Here is a 21,943-nt window from a genome sequence, read left to right on the forward strand (position 1 = left end):
CAATTTTATTTATGGACATTTTTCACAGGAGGGCTCCTTAGCTTTCATCAGCTTTTTAAAGGAATCCTCGGCCATTTGGTTTAAGAACCGCTGCAGGTAGTGTGAACAAAGTGGGAGAGAGTTTTACCTGTCATACACTATTTACAGAATTGTAGATACGCTTTTGAAGTGTCCATGTAAATTTAAATATTGTTTGCATTATTACTAGGTTCCACAGTATCTACCATTACAGAATCCCATCTCAGCTAGTTATTTTACATAATGAAAAGACAGATTCATTAAATGTTGTTCCTATGATCTCAGTGCTGCTCGGGCCTTGTCCAGAATGTCCTTCCTCATCCTTGGATAATTAGGATGCGCATCCAGAACCTGGGGACATTTGTAGTATTTAGTGGGTAAGAAACAAAGAGCCAGTCTGTCAATTTCTATTGCATGTGTCCCATAAAATCACACTAAAAATTAACTGCTCAACCTGCAGAAAGCAACAATATATTCAGAACTTACATATATCTGCTATTTTGGATCTTTCTCTGTTTGAGACATCCAAAGTTTTATGAAGTCCATATAAATTGCAGTGCCTCCCATGGGTGCATATGTAGTGTGGAAGTCATTGCAAATTTGTGGGTACAATTCACTCAGTCACTCACCAACAATAATCACTTAACCTAATGCAGGGTCAATGTGACCTGAAACCTACCCCTAGTCTAGGCAGGGTACACCCAGGATGGGACATCAGTCCATTGCAGGGTAGGGATACACAGAATCATGCACACTTTAACACACTACAGGCAATTCGGTCACCAGTCCATCTGAAATATACTGCACTGGACTATGGGAGAAAATCTATGCAAACACAGGGAGAACATGCCAGCTCCACACATAACCTGCACTTACTTACACAGTCCAGGCACTGTGAGGTGCCTAATGTACCAACAGGCTGCATGACACTGCAGTTATGTTTTGAAATTTGTCAGTGAAACAGTGAAAACTGATTACATATGGTAATGCTTTTTTTTTTTTTTAAAGGAAATTATGTAAGACCAAGATTGTCAACCACTTGTTACACTGGACACCACATCAACAGTGTTATTAATCCTTAGGATCTAAAAACTCCCAATCATTTGTGCTTTCAACAATAGCCCCCCATTTTAAAGAACATAATCTGGACAAATTCTATGGAGATGCTTAACTCGTTCCAACTCGGTGGAAACATTTTGTACATAATTCAGTCTGGAATAGGAAGACAACAGAAATCCAAAGGCATGCATGTACTTACCTTGTGGCATACATCAATAGCATCAACATGTCTCTTTCCTTTCAGGTAATTGAACGCCAGCTTGTATCCTGTTACATTGGTAATTGAAGAAAAACATTACTATAGTTGCATAATTTCATTACAGTGGGTTATACAAAGTCAAAGGGGAAGAGAGCTGGCAAATTAAATTTCAGCATACCAATGGTAGGGTTGGTTTGATTCCCATACTTCCAAGCCATTTCATAGTTCACTGCTGCGTCTCTGTATGCCTGCTCCTTCTCCATAATATAACCCATGTATTCATATGCTTTACAGCAAGACTGTGAAGAGAACACACAATGAGTTAGTAAATGCTTTTTAAAAATGTTTCATTGCCGTTGTTTTGTTTCTTCCGCCAAAAGACATTTAATACATTTGACCACACGCTAATAATATTTAAAACTCAATAAAAACTACGATAATTCATTTAAAAATTTATGACAGATTGGCACGTAATTTACAGCACATAACTACACAATTAACAAGACTTAATATGATCATATATTCTTCCATGCTTGCCTTATTATGATGGAGACACCGTTTCAGGAGGTCTCCAGCCATGTCGTACTTTCCGGACTGAATGTAGATGTCAGCCAGGAGTAGCCAGCTCTTCTCGAACTCGTCGGCATCAATGACGTTCCAGCTCATTTTTGCGATGCGTTTCAGCTGATTGCGGGCTCGTGGGGTTTGCTTGAGGATCATGTAAGCTGTGGCCATTCCCAACAGAGCGGGCACGTGATCTTTCTGCAGAACAATGGGATGATTTTCATTTAGCTGCAACACTGAAGGTTTTCAGACTCCTGTTACCAGCTTTCAACTTATTCAGCTTCAGATCTACGAGGAACACGGACACAGCAGCCTACTACAATGCACCTGAAAATCTTCATGCAGTAAGACCTTAATGACATAGTCCTTGAAACTCTTAAACATGTTAAAAACTGGAGAAATACTGAAATAACAACTGATAAGGAACAATCAAGCAAGGCAGTTTTTACCAGTACTTAGTCTTGTGTACATGGTGTAAGTTCAGTTGCCTTAGATAAATGCACTTCACAGGTAACTCCTTTACAGGTTTGTTTTGTGTAAAAAAGCAAACAAAACTGAGGACATAAAGAAAGCTAAAATATGGCCATAATTTGTCTTAGGGGTGTGTTCAGTATGTGTGTTTACCCACCTCATTGTTTACAATCTCAGTGAAAACATTAAGTGCTTTCTCCACGTTGGCCTTCTGCTTAGTAGCTAGCAAGCAGTAGTTCTCCATGATCCTCAGCTGAACGTGTCCATCGGGGGTCTGCGGTTTCAGTTCTCTCAGGAGTTTCTCCGCCGTCCGCACTGCCAGCTGTTCTGACTCCTGCTTCTCAGTGGAGTTTCTGGACAGAGTGAATAAAACAAGGCAGAGAACACTGGAAATGAATCTTTATGCATATGCTGTCACGAGGTAGACATTCATAAGAATTAATTCAAGGGAAAATATCCCTTGTCTTGCAGATTCCAGTGCAAACAATAACAGCTACCTTAAATCAAAGCAAGAAAGAGCTGCTGAAGTTTCAACTGACCCCATGTCACCATCAAGGTTCTCAAACACCTCTCCTCCCATGGTTTCATTATCCGGATTCAGGCAGATTTCTATCATGTTGTACACAGCATTCTGACCCCAATCGTTGTCTTTCCGTGCCTTGTTGAAGTGCCGTAATCCATCGTTGGGTTCCCCTGTGTACCTTTATGCCAGAACAACAGACTGTTAAGCACTGTAGAACTGCCGTGTTGAGCGCTACATAATGATAGCAATAGGCAGAAGAATGTAACTCTTCAAACTGGAAATGCAACTCTTGGGAGTAGCAGGTTGTGAAGTGGTGAGAGCCATTGCCTTGCAATCCAGCAACCTGTTGTATATGAATCTTAAATTGATATAATACAAATGCTGAATAATTGTCAATAGCTTAGAATATGAATTTTGTCACCATAAATGGCTTTGGAAAATAGTGTCCACTAAATAATGGTTAAGAATAATAATTTAAAGGCCTACCACAAATAAAGTCCTTTGCAGTAGTTAAATCCAGGGTCAAATTTAGCCCGTGAAAAATGCTTTTCTGCCATCTCCAGAAACCTCGGAACTTCCTCCAGCTTTCCTGTTCTCCTCAACAGGTCGATTAGACGTGACAGCGTTGGGTAGTTGTCTTAGAAGAACATGTGTGAAAGAGCTTACACACCCCCATTTTCAACAGGTAACACTCAGCACCATGTATCAGACTGTGTTTATTCAAGCTCTTTTCTGACTAATGTCTTTTCATGATTTCTTGTACAAGCTGCGTTTGCTAGCGTGAGAGGAACAAAACTCCATCACACCTGGTTTACGTTCCAGCAGCTGTTGAAAGTGGAAAACGGCTTGCTCGTAGTCCTGCTTTCTGAACATCAGGTCTGCCATCATCTGGGAGGAAAACACCAGGGCGGTTTATTGGCCAGCAACCGTGATGACCGTCTCGGAAAAATATGAACGGTAAAATCTTTTGAGGAGGACTGACCACGGTTGCAGCTTCATTAACTTGGTCGCTCTTCAGCAACGCACTGCACTGCTGCTGGCAGGCGTCAACATCATCTTGCTTGAGATATAACCGGGCCAGCTCTAGCATCAGCTGGTGAAAAAATAATGCTTATTTACCATTTTACTCTGAAGAAGAGGATACCTTACATAATTAGAACAGATTTTACAATAAAAATCAGGTCACCTTCTTTGGACAACAGGTAGCATAGTGGCTACGTTCGCAGACTTGGTGAACGGTAATAATGCAAGAGGGTTAACTTTTCTGCAGTGCAATACCTTACCATTTAGCAAAGGTTTGCTTTTGCATGTCTAAGCAACAGAAACAATCATTATTTTCCTATTCTCCCATGGTCCATACACCTGTTTCATGTGAACTGGTGACTAATTTGCCCTTCATGTGTGTCACTATGATGGACTGAACGGGTGTGTTTTACATTGTTCTGCTGTATTAATGAGTGAAAAATGGTTAGTGGTGTGTACTAGTGAGTGATAAAGTCATTGCATGGGGTAGGATGTAATTTGATGGACAGCTCCCCCTGTGTGCCCCTGCCCTGCCAGAGCAATGACCAGCTGCTGACAAGTGAGGACCCATCAACAGGGATACCTTAGCAGCTGATGTGAGAAAGTGGAGAGAGTAGGAAAGGGGCAGGAGGAATAGGACTGCTGAGCTGTGTTTCAGATGTTATGGTCATCTAAAGGTCTGATGAGTTGTTGATAAGCATTTCTGTTGGTGCTTGATAATTTAATGTTTGGCCAAGGGCTTTACTCCCATCTTGTTTTGCTGTTTTTTTGCAATAAAACTCTTAGTTTGTGCGAAGGCTTGTGGCCCCTTAGCCTCTGCCCCACCGCTGTGGTTACCTCCACCCCACAACTAGCCATAGCTGTTTGTATAGTACATCTAACATACAAAGACAGCTGAGACAAAGCTGTAAAATACTAGTTAAAAATAACTCTAAGGAGAAAAGCAAAACAAATCATGATGGTAAATAATTCTAAAGTTAAAGAATTTGGTACGTATGATCTAAATTAATTTAACGGCATGCACAGATTTCTGCAGTGTGTAAAATGACAGACAGTGGGCTGAGGGAACCAGGACAATAGGAGCCCCAGACAGTGCTGCGTACTGGACCACTCAAATAAGCGGAAGGCGGGACTAAAGTGCAGCTGCAGCAAACCACAGAGACCATTTGATTTACCGACAACTGAACTGACCTTGCTGTCGCTCTCGCAATAAACAAGGGCCTCCTTGTAGAATTTGATGGCCTTTTCATAGTCTCTCTGGCACGTGTAATGCTTAGCAATCTCAGAGCAGATCTCAGCAGCGAGCTTCTTCTGTGCTGGTACAGCATCAGGCTGCTCCAGCTGGACTCGCTTCAGGACCCTGGCCTGCACGTCCCGAGCCTGGAGAATGCGCAAGCGAAAGAGTGGGTGGGTGGGTGCGTCATACATTGACTTCGGATGTCGCTGAGAAACACAGGTCTTACTTGCAATGAGCCTGGGGGGGGAACACACATTGCGGCCGAGTGATGGGAACACTAACCCTCTGTAAGGACAGCAGAGCCTCCTCATTCTTATCCACTTTACTTTGGATTTTCGCCAGCAGAACCAGATAGCGGCAGTCTTCTGTCAACGACGGAAGCTCATTCACTGATAAAGAAACACGGTGAAAAAGAGAACATTTTAACCTTTCAACCGATTGCATCTGGTTAATAACTCCAAGGCTGTCAGACTTTCCCACAGACAAGCGAGGTTAAATATCTGAAATACATGCTAAATTATATGAATCAATAGGTCTTGGGTTTTAAATGTGATTAATAGTATTAGATTTTTAAAAATTGATTTGAAATGTTCATTAAGACAAAGGCTTTTGGAGAAGCTTAGCGGAAAATTCTCAGCGATGCTTTGTTAGTCACCATCTTCCAGACACTGCCGAGCTTGTTTCCTGCAGGAACACTGCTGGCCTCTCATGCGGGAGGCGTCTGGCATACCTGTGTCGTGTTTCAAAGCCTCGTGCAGAAGCCTCTCACATCGCTCATACTGATGCAGCTTCAGTAGCAGCTCTGCCAGGTCGTAGCGCAGGAAGTTCTGCTGGCCGCTCTTGAGAGCAGCTTCATAGTAATTTATTGCCTGTTTTAAAATAAAAGCTCCAATTAAAACGGCTGTTGGGAAAACAAAACATTACAACAGAATGTCTATGACATCCGGCAATGCAACTCATAGAGTTACACAAAACAACACACTGCATTTCTTCTACTGTACTCTTTCCGCAAAACAAACCTTAATGTAATTGTGCGTCTTGACAAGAGCTTTACCAATCTTGCTGGCAACCGCTCCATCCGTAGGGTTTTTCTTCAGAGCCTGTTCATAGATCTCAATAGCTTTTTCAGGCTGTGGATTCCGTTAAGAGCAGGACAAACAATAAGTCCTTCCAATAGCATCTTTCAGTCGCAAACAATCCTTAAAAATAGCTTGGAAAAAAGTGCTAAACTACTTGGTGTAAACATAAATGTATATTGACTGCTGATGTGATTTTACCTCTTGGATATTCATATAGGCATCACCCAGCAAAAGATAAGTGTGGGGACTGGGCAACCTTTCCACCAAGTCTCTGAGGAACAAATGAATGCCTATATTATTATCAAGTTGCACATTCTCTACTGAAAACTTCTGTATTTAATCACAGAAAATATTGAAATTCTTTACATTAATGCCTTCGGATTACTTCCAAAGTGGGTATTTACTGCGCCTATATGCCTACAGATTTTGCTTTCTCTCTGTAGCCAAAACCTGTCCCCGCTGAACCAGCAAAGACCCTACTGGGTATGTGTCTGTGACTGGGTTCGGCACTTACAGGTCTCCAAAAGGATATAACACATTACTGACAACTCTGGTATGAATTCGTTGCCTTCTGAATGAACCAAACTGGTCTAGTGAGGGCATATTTTATGTAGAAGTAAAACATCAATGATCTATTTTTCAGTAATCCCATCCCAATGCAGGGTTATGTGGCCTGGAGCCTACTTCAGCAGTACAGGACACAAAGCAGCGTATACCCTGGGTGGGACACCAGTCCACTGCAGGGCAATCACATACACCAAAGAGTAAGGGCACTCTACATTCATCAGTGCACCTGAAACATGTCTTTGGACAGCGGGAGTGAAATATAATACAATATATCTTGAGGCTATCGAGATGGTACACCTCACGTTTAGAAAGCAGGAATACCAGCAGGTTTTCTCCTCACTTCCAGCAGCTGATCGTACATAAACCACGCATGACGAAGTTCTCTTTCTCTCATCTGTACTCATGGATGATATGAGAAATTTTCTTCACCTGTAGCAGCTAGCATAGAGGCGCTTCTCCTTCCTGTGGTTTAGGTAGATGTCAGCCATCTTCTCCTTGGCCTGAATATAGTAGGGTTGCTCTGGGGTGACGTTTCTGAGCATGTTCAAGGCCAGCTCAGTGTCCCCTCGCAACAGAGCCAAATCGGAATTGGCGATTGTCACCCGCAGCTCTTCGGAAGTGCCCGTGAACTCATTGATGGCGTCCTGCATTACTTTGGCAGCCTCGTGCTGGAGATGCAAATGTTCACACTCAAAAATACTGTTTTTTCTTGATTTCTCAGGCACACATAAAGCAAAACAAAAGGGAAGGAGACAAAAGGAAACTACATGTTTCTGAAGTTGGCAGGAAATCCAAGAGCAGAAGTCAATGCAATTTTCCCACTCAGAAACATACTCATTTCAGACTCATGGGCAACTTGCTTAAGATAAGATGGCCAGCATTGAAAAAGCTCTGCTTAAATGGTAAACTTGCTGATCTACACAAGTTCAAATGTTTTTTCTAAAATATGCAACTGAAGCAGTTGATTCCTCTGGTATTATTAACCAACCTATGTTAGTTTATCTGAGCTCTGCAGATGGGGTTTATCTTGTTTTGCTGCAGTGTGCCATGAAACCATGATCATGGGCAATTATGCAAAACCAACAGGGGAAAAAAAAAAAACTGTCAAACACAGGAAAAGGATGTAATGGAAAAAAATTAATTAGCCTGTGGTCTTTCACCAGACAGTGATATGGGGCAACCCATCCATCTACAGAAGAGCTATTCAATTCCAGTCCTGGACAGCCAAGATTTTCCACCTCTCATTACACCAATAAGAACACAGAAAAAATGTTCAGTCAAGAAACGTCGCTGAAACAGGTGGTTTGGTGCCGGAACGGAAAACTGGCTGCACCGCAGCCCTCCAGGACTGTACGATAATAGTCTTGGTGTGCTGTGTAGAGAAAAAGGAATAATGAGACACAGAGTTATGTGAACCTGTTCCAATCTCTGTGGGTCACCTAACCTGCTCTCCGTTGAGCCAGTGGGCCTCTGCGAGCTCCAGGTAGACGGACACACAGTCAGCAGAACTCAGCTCTACCCGTTTGTTCTTGGACTTGGCAGAGCCTGCTGCTCGCCGCACTCCTGGCAAGCTCAGGGCCATCTGCAAGGTCTGGATGGCTTCCTGCAGCTCCCCCATCTTCTTCTGTGCCTGGGCCTTGATCAGGTGGTACAGGGGATGCTCCCGAATCTGGGACACAAGGAACCGAGTCAACAGTCAGAGCCAACATTTCACAATCCTGCCATATTTCGACATATAACACTGAGCCGTGAATTTAACTTATTTGAAAAAGAAAAAACAATGTCCAGTTGTCGGGATCCTTTTTGTACTGCACTTTCTACAAGGCTCTTTATTGCTCCAGTTAAATATCCAGCAGCATAAATGAGCAATTTCTGGACAAGGAAAAATAAAAGACAAAACGAGCCCAAAGTCTGAGCAGACCTGGGTAATGTTTGTACGACACGAACTGGATATGAAATAGTAAAAGCAAAGCGACTCACAAGTTTTAAATCTTTGGGAACTGATTTCCTGATCAAACTTGTTAACCAAATACCTCGAGAACAACAATCTTTTTCCCCCTCAAGCATACTCACGCTGTTGACTGGTACTGTAGGTCACGTAGTATAGGTAACACCACAAGTCTCACCTCAAAGTTGTAGCTGAGACAGAGTTCCAGAGACTGAGAAGAGAGTCTGAAATTGCCCTGCAGGAGGTAGATCTGGGCCATAAGAAGGTGGGCCTCAACATGAGATGGGTTCTGGTCCAGGCAGTGCTGCAAACTGCTCTGAGCAGACTCAATGTCACCTGCATGGCAGAAACATATACAGCTTTTATTCCTTTGTATTACCCTGATTATACTATCTTCTTTGTCAATCCATATATGCCTGCAGAACCTCATTCCGCCTACTATACTCCAGGATAAAACCCCTGACACGATACATTAGATTACAGAAAATTATACCGACTTAAATGTTTAAGTGGAGGTAAAAGCGAGTGTAGGTAGTGCTCTCACCTGAGAGGAACTTAACTTTAGCCATTAGGTAAACCGCCTGCAGGAGTCCTGGGACGGTCTTCACTACAGCCTCAAGCACTGAAGCGCTGTGTTGGAGCTGGGGAGATGGAGGCTGGCCCGGGGCAGGTGGCTGCAAGGAAGGACATGACATTAATCACCTTCTATCCATTATCGACACTTCCTATGATATCCAATCTCTGTTGTGGAATGTTTCCCCAAAAAACTATTCTGTTTGTTATCTTAAGGATTATTGAGATGATGAAACCATACATCATACTACATTACTAAACAGGTGCAACAGCAACCTTACTTTGGTGGGACACAGGGCGAGGTACTCCTTGACGATCTCCAGCAGGAAGTCAGGATTAAGCTTCTCAAAGTACTGCAGCCCAAGTGGTAAACCATGCAGGCCGGAGAAGTGTGTGTCCACAGCGTCGTTCAGAAGGGCGCTCACCTCCTCCACCGACTTGTTCTTTTTTGCGGCCAGAACCGCACGCAGGTACAGCAGCTCCTGTGCGAAAACCCCACCGAGATCTTGAAGAAGCAAGTAGAGTTGCAGCCCAGGCCTTGTAAGAGCGAAAGGTACACTGAACAGAGCTCAAAAAGGCCAAAACAGAAACAAAAGTGCAACACACAGGAAGAACAACACTGCGACTAGTGTTATTCAAGGAACAGTTGCTATTCTCCAAAGAGCACAAATCAAGAAGTACCATAGAAAACGGAATTTGGCATAACCCTCTGTAAAAATATATGTTTGTTTGACATGGCCTCCGATTCTGAAGAGCTTTTCCTGGTCAGTAATACAGTTATGTAACTCATATCATGAGCCTCAGGCAAATACTAACCCAGTCCACATATCATTATTAACATTTTTCATACAAAATCAAGGTTATTTTTTATTAAAAATAAAATTCTTTCAAGGTCTGTTTATACCAGTATTTCTTATAAATAACTACACACACACATTTTCTGAACCGCTTGTCCCATACAGGGTCGCAGGGAACCGGAGCCTAACCTGGCAACACAGGGCGTAAGGCCGGAGGGGGAGGGGACACACCCAGGACGGGACGCCAGTCCGCCGCAAGGCACCCCAAGCGGGACTCGAACCCCAGACCTACTGGAGAGCAGGACCTGGTCCAACCCACTGCGCCACCGCACCCCCTTTATAAATAACTAATCACTTTGAATGTATTGTTTTGAAAAAAAAGGGTCACTTTAACAGTAAATGACCGAAGCCAAATTGTTGACCATTTTCAAGTCTGTGGTTCTGAGAGTTCATCCTGTGCATCCGGCTCATCGTATGTGGAGTTTACATGTTCTCCCAATCTGTGTGTGGGTTTCCTCCCACAATCCAAACACAGGTATTTCTGGTGAACTGGTGACTAGATTGCCCACTTTGTGTGTGTGGCTACGCTGCGATGTAGCCCATCCAGGGTGTACTGTTCTTAGCCTTGCACCCTGCATTTCCAGGATAGGCTTCAGACCACCTTGACTCACAAACACACACACACACACACACAGTCTGAAACCACTTGTCCCAAGCAGGGTCACGGCGGACTGGAGCCTAACCCGGCAACACAGGGTGCAAAGCTGGAGGGGGGAGGGGACACACCCAGGATGGGACGCCAATCCACTGCAAGGCACCCCAAGCGGGACTCGAACCCCAGACCTGGTGAAACCCGCTGCACCACCGCGCCCCCTCACCCACCCTGACTCTAACTTGGAAAATTGTTTAATGACAGTATTACTATTTACAGCTATCTATATCAAGCACAACACCAAGATGTTAAAAAGAAATGAAAATTCAGTTTATTCCCAAACTCATTCCATAAGCAGCACTTGGCTTCAGATGTATGCCTTTTATCGGAAACACATTAATATGATTCCTGAAATAAGATAAAAGTGACCTTTGAAATGAGATCAGGACCTTAACAGCTACCATCTCCAGAATGTCTATTAGTTGGATAACACATCTGTTTTCAGATGTCCCAGAGTGGTACTTTGTAGTGCCAATCTCTCCGATTGGCCTGTTTATTGCGGTTGTTACGAAATAAGTCACAAACCTCAGAGAAGATGAGGGAAAAATCAAAAATAAGTCAACAACCAAAGTCAGCTTTCCATAGGTCAGGCTCTGTAAAGGACATGTGATTTGAATAAACACAGGTTCCCTGTGCTGGTCTGCCAAGAGTAAACCATGCAGAAGCACCAATGAAGCATTACTGGCAATACTGCACTTTCATGGATCTCCTGCACCTCAGAGAACAAGGGATTTCCAAATGCCTTACCCCTGACTTTCCAATGGACTGCTGGATCTCTGTGAGAAACTCGAGCTGTTGCTCTGCATCTTCCAGGTGCCCCTCAATGAGCTGACACCTGATAATGCCTGCCGGCACAGGGACAAAGTGACTCATGAGAAAGGTAGGGAGCTTCAGCCACAGTGACAATGTCAGCTACATAGAGGATCTCTTTTAGAGACAAATAGTGTTTATACAGAACAGTCGTGTGTATCTTAATATTATTTTTTAAAAAAAGGTAGGAGAGTATCAGGATTTGTCTATCCTGTGTTTTATGCACCTACTCGAATGATGAACCTCAGTGCAGCAAGTGGTAGGGAACAAACTAGGTTTACTGGAGACTTTCATGTCTGCAGCTATGTCTTCTTCTCTTAATGTAATGCATAAATTGTACTTTTGCTGAGATGTACATCGCTTTGTACAAAAGCATCTTCTAAATGAATAAATGTAAATGTTCAGCCTGATACTGTCATGTACTCCAGTCTATAAACCATTACAGGGCAAACAGTGATGTTCAGACCTTGACACATTTGTATGTATGAATTCAGGTGAATGTGTCATACCAATCAGTGCCGAGATGCTCGTTTCATCGAGAGTCATGGCCGTCTTGTACCACTTGATGGCTTCCTTGATCCTGCCCTGTAGGACAAACTGGAAGCCCAACTCTGTAGCCAGTTCAGAGTCCCCCGAAGAACGCGAGAAAGCTCTGTCTACCATGGTGTGGGTCTGCTGGAGGATCTTCTCATTTCTCCCACACTGAGAAATTAAGATTTATTTTCACAGTATATATATATGCACAGTTCACCAACTGGAGGTAAAAGACTGCTACTGATTTGAGTAGTAACCATCTCACAAGAAAGAGATCCCAAGAAGACTTTGTTTGGAATCATACTGAATTTTCCATTAATTTGGATATGTAATACAGATGAGAACAAGGTCTATGAAACAAGACTGGTTTGTTTTTATTAGGTCAGTGGATTCTTACCACTCGGGTAAAAGCTAATGACATCCTGTAGAAGAGTTCTGGAGTGTCAGGCTCATGTACTTCCAGGTTGCTCACAAGATTGGTGAGATGGTTGATGGACTGAACAAATAAAACAAGCATTATAATGAAAAACACTTAATACTATAATTCATTAATGCACAAAGCAGTATTAAAAGAATTAATAGTCAATGTTTTTAGCTGAACTGACAGGATCATCTTTACTGATTCCAAGAAATGAGCGGCCAGATGTTGACTTTTGCAAAACCTCAGACAACACCTTATTTACACAGTAAATTCTATAAAGTGTTTGTGAAGAGGGGCTAAAGAAGTTTGACGTAAGTGTTTACGCTGTTATGCGTGCGCAGGTTCGAGCAGATGCGTGTGTGGGAGTGTGTGCACTTTCCGCGTCTTCTGCTGCAGCTGTTTGTCCTCTGTGTGGATCTGTTCTGCCCGTATGTGTTCGGTTGTGTGTGTGCGTGTGTGTGTGTCTGCATGTAAGAGTAAGAGCTCACTTTTCTTCTGAGAGTGTCGTTTTTGTCCAACACAAACACAGTGAGCCACCAGGCCTGTTTACATTAAGGCTCCTGCAAACCCAGAGGGAGGGACTGACTCTGCAGCCACCACAATCCTAAAAACTCCCACGAAAGGCAATTAATTAAGTCACAACGGCTGAGTCACAGCGGGGAGAAGGAATCACGCAGGACGTCAGCAAACAAAGGGGCTTGTTTCCAATCGCCAACAACCAGACGCATATGGTGACAGGGACCGACAACCTTGAGCATGCAACCTCCCACCCTAACGTCTGTCCTATCACCTCTCATTTTTGGGGCAGATATTCAGCCTGGGTTTATGGCTCACCAAGTTAGGGGCGCACTTGTTTTTTCGGGCCATTTGAAGTCGTAAACCATGCAAGCTGAGGATCACTGACAAGGAGGCATTATGTTGTATGAAAGACTGGCATGGCACAGATTCTCAAGTAAAGTTCTAACACTCCGGTCTTTGTTTCTGAGGTTATGTTAGGGGAAGTCATGCATCCTTAGGGTGTATGTGGTAGAGTAGGGTCTTCAGCACTGTGCCAAACCATACCTCACTGATGTCTCCTTCTCGGCACAAGGAATGAAGGGCCAGCATTCTAAGAGCTTCCAGATTGTTCTTCTCCTTCTGCAGCAGCCTGCAATCGGACAGAACGTTTGTGTGTTGTACATCATTACATAATTGCTGGGGGGGGAGTTATTAAACTTTGAAAACCATGCAGACACAGAAACAGTCACAGTGGATCCATAAACTGTGTTTTCTTTGCCGACCAACACAAAAAACATATCTGTAAAAGATGTTTGCGTGGGAAACAATAGGCAGCTTTCCTCTGCCGTGCCAAGTCGGAGCGTGCCAGAGCACAGTCCGGTATGTCGCTAGACCGCAAGTTCTTTCTGGCCTGGGCAGTGCCAAATACGGGATCTGTTCATGTTGCGAGCCTAGGTTTCAGGTCCCACTGAATCACTTCATCTTAATGGACAACAGAATGGCTACAAGGTCAAGGTGAAGAACACGACAGTCACGTAACTGTCACATAAAAATTCTGTGAAGATTCTTACTGTACCACAGACAAGTCAGACAAACCAAACATTTATAGACATGAGATGTAACGCCACTATTCTCTCACCCACTGAGCTTCAGCAGTCGGCCTTACAGCGGGCTAGCTTGAGGCCCACCAAACCTGTCTTGATCTTGGTCAAACCCCGCTTTATATATTTATCATGCCCAGAGGCTCTGGGCAGCCAATGAGCTTTAGAGTAGTCTTTTCTCTTTTCTATAGGATTCCAGATTTTACCACAGTGACGTCTAAAATTGCACAGTACTAATTGCTTTTGAAGGGGTGCGGCTGAGCCGCGGGTTTGGCTGGGTCCTACTCTCTGGCGGGTCTGGGGTTCGAGTTCTGCTTGGGGTGCCTTGCAGTGGATTGGCGTCCCGTCCTGGGTGTGTCCCCTCCCCCTCCAGCCTTGCGCCATGTGCTGTCGGGTTAGGCTCCGGTTCGCCACGACCCCGCTTGGGATAAGCAGTTTCAGACTGTGTGTGTGTATGTGCGTGTCTCTGTGTGTAATTGCTTTTGTGTGTTTGTGGTGATGTAACCAACTTTAACTAGTCTCATGTCTGCTTGAACGATTGCTGTGTTTACGTTATGCACGCTCTGGTATCCGTATTGGAAAACAAATCCTGAACAGAACAGAACCGAATAACACACCTCTGTGCTGCGTCTACAGTCTGCTCCCAGTCCTGAAGCATGAGAAGAAGCTTCATCTTCTTAATGAAGGCAGGCAGGAAGCGTGGGAAACTCACAATCACCTGGTTGATGGTCTCCAAAGCTCCAGAGTAATTCTGGCGGAACTCACAATACTGTGCCTGAAAAGTTAGAGATGAATATGACCTCATTTGTCCAAAACCATTCCGTACATAATAAATGAGTCCGAATACAGAAGAGTATTTACTAGCCTTTAAAATTATCGAGAAATAACTACAAATATCTTCTGAACTGGAATTATGGAATGGAACTGAAAGTTTTCATAATTCACCTCGAGCACTGAGAGGTGCAGCACTTCCTCCAGACCTCATTAGCACATCTTTCAATAACGACAAAAGATTTACTCAACATGTATAATATACTTCTTCATATTGCTCTGCTCCAGAAAAGTATCAGCACTGCCTTAATGATTTTCATTTAACAAAACAACTAAACACTTACTGAAAGGTAAAACAGCAATTCGCTTACCATTCCTGTGTTCTCTATTAATACAACAAGCAATAACGTCAAAAACCTCACAGATCAGGACCAGAAGGAGAAGAAATGTTCAGAGCCAAAGCCGGTACTTCCCCAGTTACCTTTCCCATGAGAGCAAAGATGTCAGCTTTCTCCTTCAGAGCCTCATCAAAGTATTTCCCAGCTTTCTTGGCGTACGCATCCTTATTACATGTCAGATCAATCCAGCCTTTCAGGATTATCCCCTGAACAGACGTTAATCCCAAAGTTAGAAAGGATAATCAGGGTCACTGTGATCTGCAGCTGTTTCTCCGAAAATAATAATCTCATGCAATAAATATGATTCATATCTGAAATAAGTATTTTAAATGCTTTGCATAATATGTAAGACATCCCCCAATAGCAATTAGGACAATGTGACTATATTATTATTTATATTCATACTTCAGACAACAAAAAGTACAATCAATAAAGTGAAGCCATTTATGCAGAAAATAATGAAAATCAATATTTCTAGTTACATACTGTTAGAAATTAACTGCATCAGGGTACTGACCTCTTTTACACCACCGGAGATCTTTATCATCCTCTCAATGTACTCCCTGGCTTTGTCGTTGCGGCCCAGATGCCAGAGGAACAGGCCGGCATAGTAAAGGCCCTTGGGGCTAGCACCCTTCCGGTCCTCCTTCACCCTGGCATCAAGCTCCTGAATGGCTTCCCGATCTAGAGACGTTTTTTCCCCAAATTTTTACAGCTGCTTGCGTCATTGTAAGGACTTCATAACGACTAACCGTAACCCACTTCCAATAAATTTGAAACAATATGACAGCTGATAAAAGAGTTTGGACAACTTTCATAGAAATGTTATATTTTGGAAACTTCCAGACAAGGTCTGTGTTTCAGGGTTTTCTACCTTTTATCTAAGGAAAAGGTCAACAGCAGTTTAGAAAAATGTGTAAAAGCACTCGTTTCACTGCATCTGTGCGCTGTGCTGGGCACAACTCAAGAAAAAAAGAACCAAGCATCAAACTGACCTGGGTTTTGGCATTTTTTGTGGGCATAAACAAGCGCCATCATTGTGCACAGTGACACATCTCGACCGTCTTTTATTGATTCCAGCTCATGAATAGCTTCCTGTATTCTGTCTGCAACCAAAAACAATGTCAGCCAGTAAAGTACTGGAAAACGTTAACACACGACAGAGAGCATGCAAACACTGAACACATTTAAACTACTGCAATTAAGGGCATTCAGCATAAGTAAATGAAATATTAATGTTTACTCATTTATGTTTGACAGTATTTAGTGTATGGGCAAAAACAATGTAGTTGAACAAACTTACTTTGCATGAGAATGCCATAAGCGCGGTAAAAAGTGAAAATGGGGTCATTGCCGAGTTTTCTTTGAGCCTCACTTGCAGTGTTGAATATGTGATTGAAATACTTCTCCTGGCAATAGTAATTGATCAAGGCCTGGAAAAATGCAATTTAAAGATACATTTATTCATTTAGCAGATGTATGTCGCTTTGGAGAAAAGTGACATACATCTCAGAGAAATACAATTTGTGCATTACATTAGGAGAAAAAGACATAGTTGCAGACGTGTGATTCTTAAGTAAACCTAGTTTGTTTCTTTCCACTTGATGCACCGATGTTCATCGCTCGAGTAGGTGCATAAAACTCAGGATAGATGAATCTTATAACCTGCCTACAATTTTTCTTTTTTTTTTTAAGGTACACAAACATTTATATACAATACAGGAGTAGCGGCTGTGTAAAGGGTTATCTGGGGATGATCATGAAGTTACGGTACATGAACATTTACACCATACATGAGCTGGAGAGATCTTGGGCAAAGTGAATCTGGAAAAGGTGAATCTTCAGACCCTTCTTGAATGTAGACAGAGTTTCTGCAGTTCTGAGTGAGAGGGGATGGTCGTTCCACCACAACGGAGCCAGAACCGAGAACCTCCGTGCTTTACTTTTCGGACCACCAAGCGAGCAGAAGTAGACGAGCGAAGGGGTCTGGTTGGTGTGTAGTGGTTGATCAAGTCTTGTAAATAGTAGAAGCAGTTCTATTAATGCATTTGTAGACAATAACCAGGGTCTTGAATTTGATTCTGGCAGCTATAGGAAGCCAGTAGAGAGAAATGAGTAGAGGAGATACGTGGGAATGCTTTGGCAAATGAAACACAACTCGTGCAGCAGCATTCTGAATCAGCTGTAGAGGTTTGATGGCAGTAGCGGGAAGGCCACACATGAGAGAGTTACAGTAGTCCAGATGGGATGTCACCATGGCCTGGACAGTAGTTGCACAGAGTCAGTAGTGATGTAAGGACGTTTCCTGCGGATGTTATGCAAGATGTGTCCTCAGCTCCAGGTTGTGGTTTCGATGTGCTGAGAGAATGATAGACTTGAATCAATCATCACTCCCATACTCTTAGCTAAGGAGGTAGGCAAAATGCATGAGTTGTCCAGTTTAATCGAGAGATTATGACAGGAAGACAGGCCAGATGGAGGTGTAGGATCTCTGTTTTGAAGAGGTTGAGTTGGAGCTGGTAATCAGACATCCATGAAGAGATGTCCGACAGGCAGGCAGGCAGCAATGCGTGCGGAAATGTCTGATGCTCCAGGTGGAAAGGAGAGGAAGAGCTGGGTATGATCAGCAGAGCAGTGGGATTTGAATCCATAAACTGAAACACCATCAGTGACTGCATACCGAAATGACATTCTTACCACTTAAGAAGGTAAAAGTGAGGGACAGGGAGTGTGTAAAGGAGAGATGCTGTGTACAGGCACAGTCACAGTGTGTTCCTGCTAATGCAAATACTGCTAAATAGTATCATTCATGGAACAAAGTGTACAGACTGTTCCACCAACTCATTTATCATGCAAACTAAACAGCCAAGTACATAACAATCCAGCACAGCCTGACCTGGCTGGCTTATTATTTTAATGTTAGACTGCACACTAAAAATCTTCCAGACACCTACAAGTACGTGAGTGGATGAGTGAATGAATACCAGACTGTAAAAAGATTATTTTTTGCCTATATAAAGTAAACAATAATTTGCATGCTGACACAGAAAACATGCATTATTGTTTACTAGGCAAAAAATGATCTTAGAACGTGTGTGATGACGTAAATGGGAGCAGTTACAAACAGACGAGGGCAGCGCGGCGCAATCAAACCGCCGTGAGCCTGCGCTGGTCAGGTTGAAATCACTAATTTAACTCATATTAGGAATTATCGAGAACAGACACGCGTAATAGCAGCAGCATGTATGTTAACTCGTATAACCTCGGCGGTTAGTGAGTGAACACGAATACCATACAAACTTACCAACATAAACTCATCATCCTCTAAGTCTGCCATTGCATCTTATGAGTTAACACTTCTGAAAAAGAGAAGACAGGATAAGTGACGATTTCAGCAGCGATACATAGATAAACTTATCACTTATTTCCGGCCATGTTTAGCGTCTCAGTTACCAAAAAGCTTCCTCCACTTCCGTGTGGTAGCTAAGGAAACCGATGGATAAGCCAATGAGAATTCACGTCCATGAGGTAGCGGGGGGAACTGGTGAAATAGCCAATGAGAGTCAACTTCTTTGCAGTCGCTATGAGAAGCGATGAATTAGCCAATGGGAGTCAACTTCCGCGCAGTAACTAGGGAAGCCGGTAAACTGTCCACGAGGGGGTGCCTGTTATCCCCTGTTTGGGCGGTGTCGTGTTGTTTGTCCGTTGTTGGTTTTTTCCTCGTGGGAAATGGAGAAGAGGTTTGTTTCGGGGAATCGAAGTTTTACTCCGCGGAACGCTGGAAAGCTGGAAAGCTGTCCGCCATTTAGGTTGTAGCGATGATCCGAAGATTTAAATCACGTTCCCATAATTACTTTGAATGAAGAATAATGAATATAATGTGGCAGTTTTACATTTCCGAAGTGGAAGAACCTGCCCGCAGCCTCCTCCTGTCCACAACTTTGGGGAACTATTCAAGCTGAATTTAGAATCAGAGCACTGCAATAAGTATATATTTAAGTTCTCCAAATATATTTATGTGAACACAAAGTCATGAATCCTTCAATAATAAAATCAAGACTCCAGCCACCCGAGCCACGGACTCACTGCTCTCGCTGCTACCAGCAGCCTGCAGGCTCGGGACAGCTTCTTCTCGCAGGCCATCATCAGGCTGGAGAACTCTAACTAATAACGCCACCACACGCACAACCCACTCTACCTCCCACGCACGGCGCTTCTAACAATGGATATTGTATATATTGTATTGTAACGACCCGCGTTACTGTTCGTTTGGACGGGAAGATTTGTTAAACGTAAATAGTTGCATTGTGGGTAAATTGTAAATAAAGTGTTCAACCACTGGGGGCACTTCTGGGGAAAATGATGGGGTAACTGTGCTTCGGAGGGACTTGGGAAGAGTTTGGGGTTGCTGTATGAGAGTGAGATGGTTGGTTTGGTAGTGTTCTGATATTGGCTGTGGCATGGCCTAGGAGGTAAAGAGTGGTACTCTTAACAGCAAGGTTGCTAATTCAAGCCCTCCTTAGTAGTTGGTAGTGTTCAGATAAGACGGTGGTTAGCGTGGCATAGTCTTTATGTTCCTCTTTGTCAAGCACCTTTGAGGGCTCCTAGGCCTAGGAGTGAAGAGACACCCCTGATAACTTGGAGACTGGGTTGATCTCCTGCCCTGCATTGGCTGTGCTCCCTCCTCCGGAGTGGTACCCGATCATTCGGGCTTATTAGTTATTGACTTGTCTCAGGTGGGGTCTCCTCCTCCTAGGTTCACCTGTCAGGGCTGGGGAAGAGTCGCATGTAACAGCTGTGGAGGACTGAGATTTTTATTTTGGAAAAACCGTTTGAGTAATTCATTTTAATTTGTAGATTTTCTAGTATTTTATATTTTATTTTTAGATGTGTGTTGTATGAATGTTTAATGTTTATGGTTTTTATTGACGGAGCAAAATCAGAATGTTGGGGTTTTGGCATAGGTGCCTGGGTACTTTTCTTGTGGGTGTGGTACACATGTGTTTTGAACCTTGTGTTTAAACCACTTTTTGGTGAGGGGTTTTAAAGTCCCAGGTTCTTTTTGCCATAATGGAAATCTGTATTTGTTGTTAAATTCTGATCTTTATTACTCTTTGTATTAGTGAAGTAAGATGTTTGGAGAAGTGAGTAAGCTCTGTCATGTTTATGTTGGGAAATGTTTTATAGTGAAATCTGAGGGTGTTATTTTGTGTTTGTGATTTGTGATGTGGAATGTTGGAATTTTTGTTTTTGTTCTTTTAGTATAGAATAAGGCATGGTGCGTAGGTCCTGGAGTAAACGGGGTCCTCGCACCGAGGGCATTATTCTTCTTGGTGCTGGTGTTCAATAAAGCATTCGAGATAAAGCACTGCATCTGCGTCCTTCTCGGTCTCATCCAGACCCAGAGCGCTGCGTGCCACAATATTATGTGAATACTGTACAGGTGTTTACTGTGTGTATCTTGTGTGGTCTGAATATTTATAACTCATGCCGAACAACATCGGAGAACGCACCAAAGATTTTCACCACCTGTCCGCTTGTGGTTATGGTGAGTGACAATGAAGTGATTTTAATTTATTTTGTTTTGATTTAAAGGGGTTAAAAAAAAAAAAAAACTTCCATTATCAACCACCTGAGGGAGCCATAGAACACATACATGGTAAATGTTCTTCAACGCCTTCAACCTGCACTGCTGTTCAATGACAAGGGTGGGGGGGTTGGGTACAGTGCTGTGGCTCCCCGTAGCTCGAGGCTCTTAGCTGGGTCTCGTGGGATCATCATCAGCTGAGATTCAGTTTTGACAGGAGCAATTTAGAAATGCATCCAAGTGATAAGTGCTTTTCATCAGATTTTTGCTGAGTTATTTATTTCAAACCTGTCTTTTTGTAATCAGTATGTTCCTCTGAAAGTGCTCTATAATGAAGGCCTCATTCTTGTACTGTATCATACAGCTGTGCTAAGAAAAAAAAAATTAATTCGTATGTCAGCACTTAAGATCACACATTTCAAAACAAATTATATGTGTTAACCAGTGTATTGGAAGGAAAGCACGAATATGTAATTTGAAACTAACACAAGTTATCCCTTTGTAATATCACAAAAACATGTAAAACAATTCAAACAAAAGTAGTCAAAGGTTAGACTGAGAACTTTCAGCTTAAGAAGTGTTTTTTTTAACATGCAAACTGAAAACATTTGGCTGCAGACAGGATCTTGAACTGATAAAGAACAGTGATGATTCTGTATTTCTTAGGAAAGGGTCTATGTAGAACATGTCTCAGCCTCATGTGGGGAGATGTCATGTAAATTTTAATGATCCCATGCCCCTATTTCATTATGCACATTGCTATTAAAAGGGGGAGGAGGGGGAGAGTCTATACACAGCACCACACACGTCACCGAAAGCTCATCATCACGAGGTTTGAAAAAATATATAAAAGTAAAATCGATCTTCCTTTAATGGTCAATAAAATTCCACTTCACCGTTTTCGAGCCTTGTGGTTAGTGGCTCACTGCATTTCATGCATGCTGGTATGAAAGGCATCAATGAGAGGTGCAGTTGTCCACAGCGTTTAGTAGCTCTCAGTAGTTCGCATGTTTTGGCAGCAGCTCAGGTAATGCAAATGTAGACTTAAACTGTT

The 21,943-nt window shown here is 42.9% G+C and overlaps 1 protein-coding gene across 2 annotated transcripts; it reads right to left on the bottom strand.

Moving 5' to 3' along the window:
* Positions 1–3: 3 nt before the first annotated feature.
* Positions 4–18,796, bottom strand: ttc21b (tetratricopeptide repeat domain 21B). 2 transcript variants are annotated; one of them, XM_018741615.1, is made up of 30 exons: positions 18,756–18,796; positions 18,607–18,661; positions 16,606–16,735; positions 16,298–16,408; positions 15,820–15,986; positions 15,386–15,508; positions 14,751–14,908; positions 13,598–13,682; positions 12,512–12,610; positions 12,090–12,282; positions 11,518–11,615; positions 9,543–9,743; positions 9,233–9,362; positions 8,867–9,024; positions 8,185–8,409; positions 7,170–7,408; positions 6,372–6,444; positions 6,114–6,224; positions 5,825–5,963; positions 5,377–5,483; positions 5,049–5,237; positions 3,817–3,927; positions 3,641–3,722; positions 3,321–3,471; positions 2,851–3,012; positions 2,469–2,664; positions 1,814–2,038; positions 1,455–1,575; positions 1,277–1,344; positions 4–369 (listed from the first exon to the last, which is right to left on the bottom strand). In XM_018741615.1, exons 2-30 carry the CDS (start codon positions 18,637–18,639, stop codon positions 292–294), a joined length of 3,963 nt encoding a protein of 1,320 aa, XP_018597131.1. In that variant the 5' UTR covers positions 18,640–18,661; positions 18,756–18,796; the 3' UTR covers positions 4–291. The 2 variants fall into 2 exon arrangements, with proteins under 2 accessions (XP_018597131.1, XP_018597130.1); XM_018741614.1 differs by lacking the exon at positions 18,756–18,796 and having other exon boundaries at positions 18,607–18,745.
* Between the last annotated feature and the right edge of the window lie 3,147 nt (positions 18,797–21,943).

The sequence above is a fragment of the Scleropages formosus genome, chromosome 12 (genome assembly GCF_900964775.1).
Source record: "Scleropages formosus chromosome 12, fSclFor1.1, whole genome shotgun sequence".
Classification (NCBI taxonomy): Eukaryota; Metazoa; Chordata; class Actinopteri; order Osteoglossiformes; family Osteoglossidae; genus Scleropages; species Scleropages formosus.

Excerpts from the sequence above, each read along its gene's own strand:
- ttc21b (XM_018741615.1), bottom strand. The coding sequence starts at position 18,639 with ATGGCAGACTTAGAGGATGATGAGTTTATGTTG. Across the intron at positions 1,576-1,813 it reads GGTGTCTCCATCATAATAAG|TCTTGCTGTAAAGCATATGA; the intron begins GCAAGCATGGAA and ends TTCTCTTCACAG. Across the intron at positions 1,345-1,454 it reads TCAAACCAACCCTACCATTG|GATACAAGCTGGCGTTCAAT; the intron begins GTATGCTGAAAT and ends CCAATGTAACAG.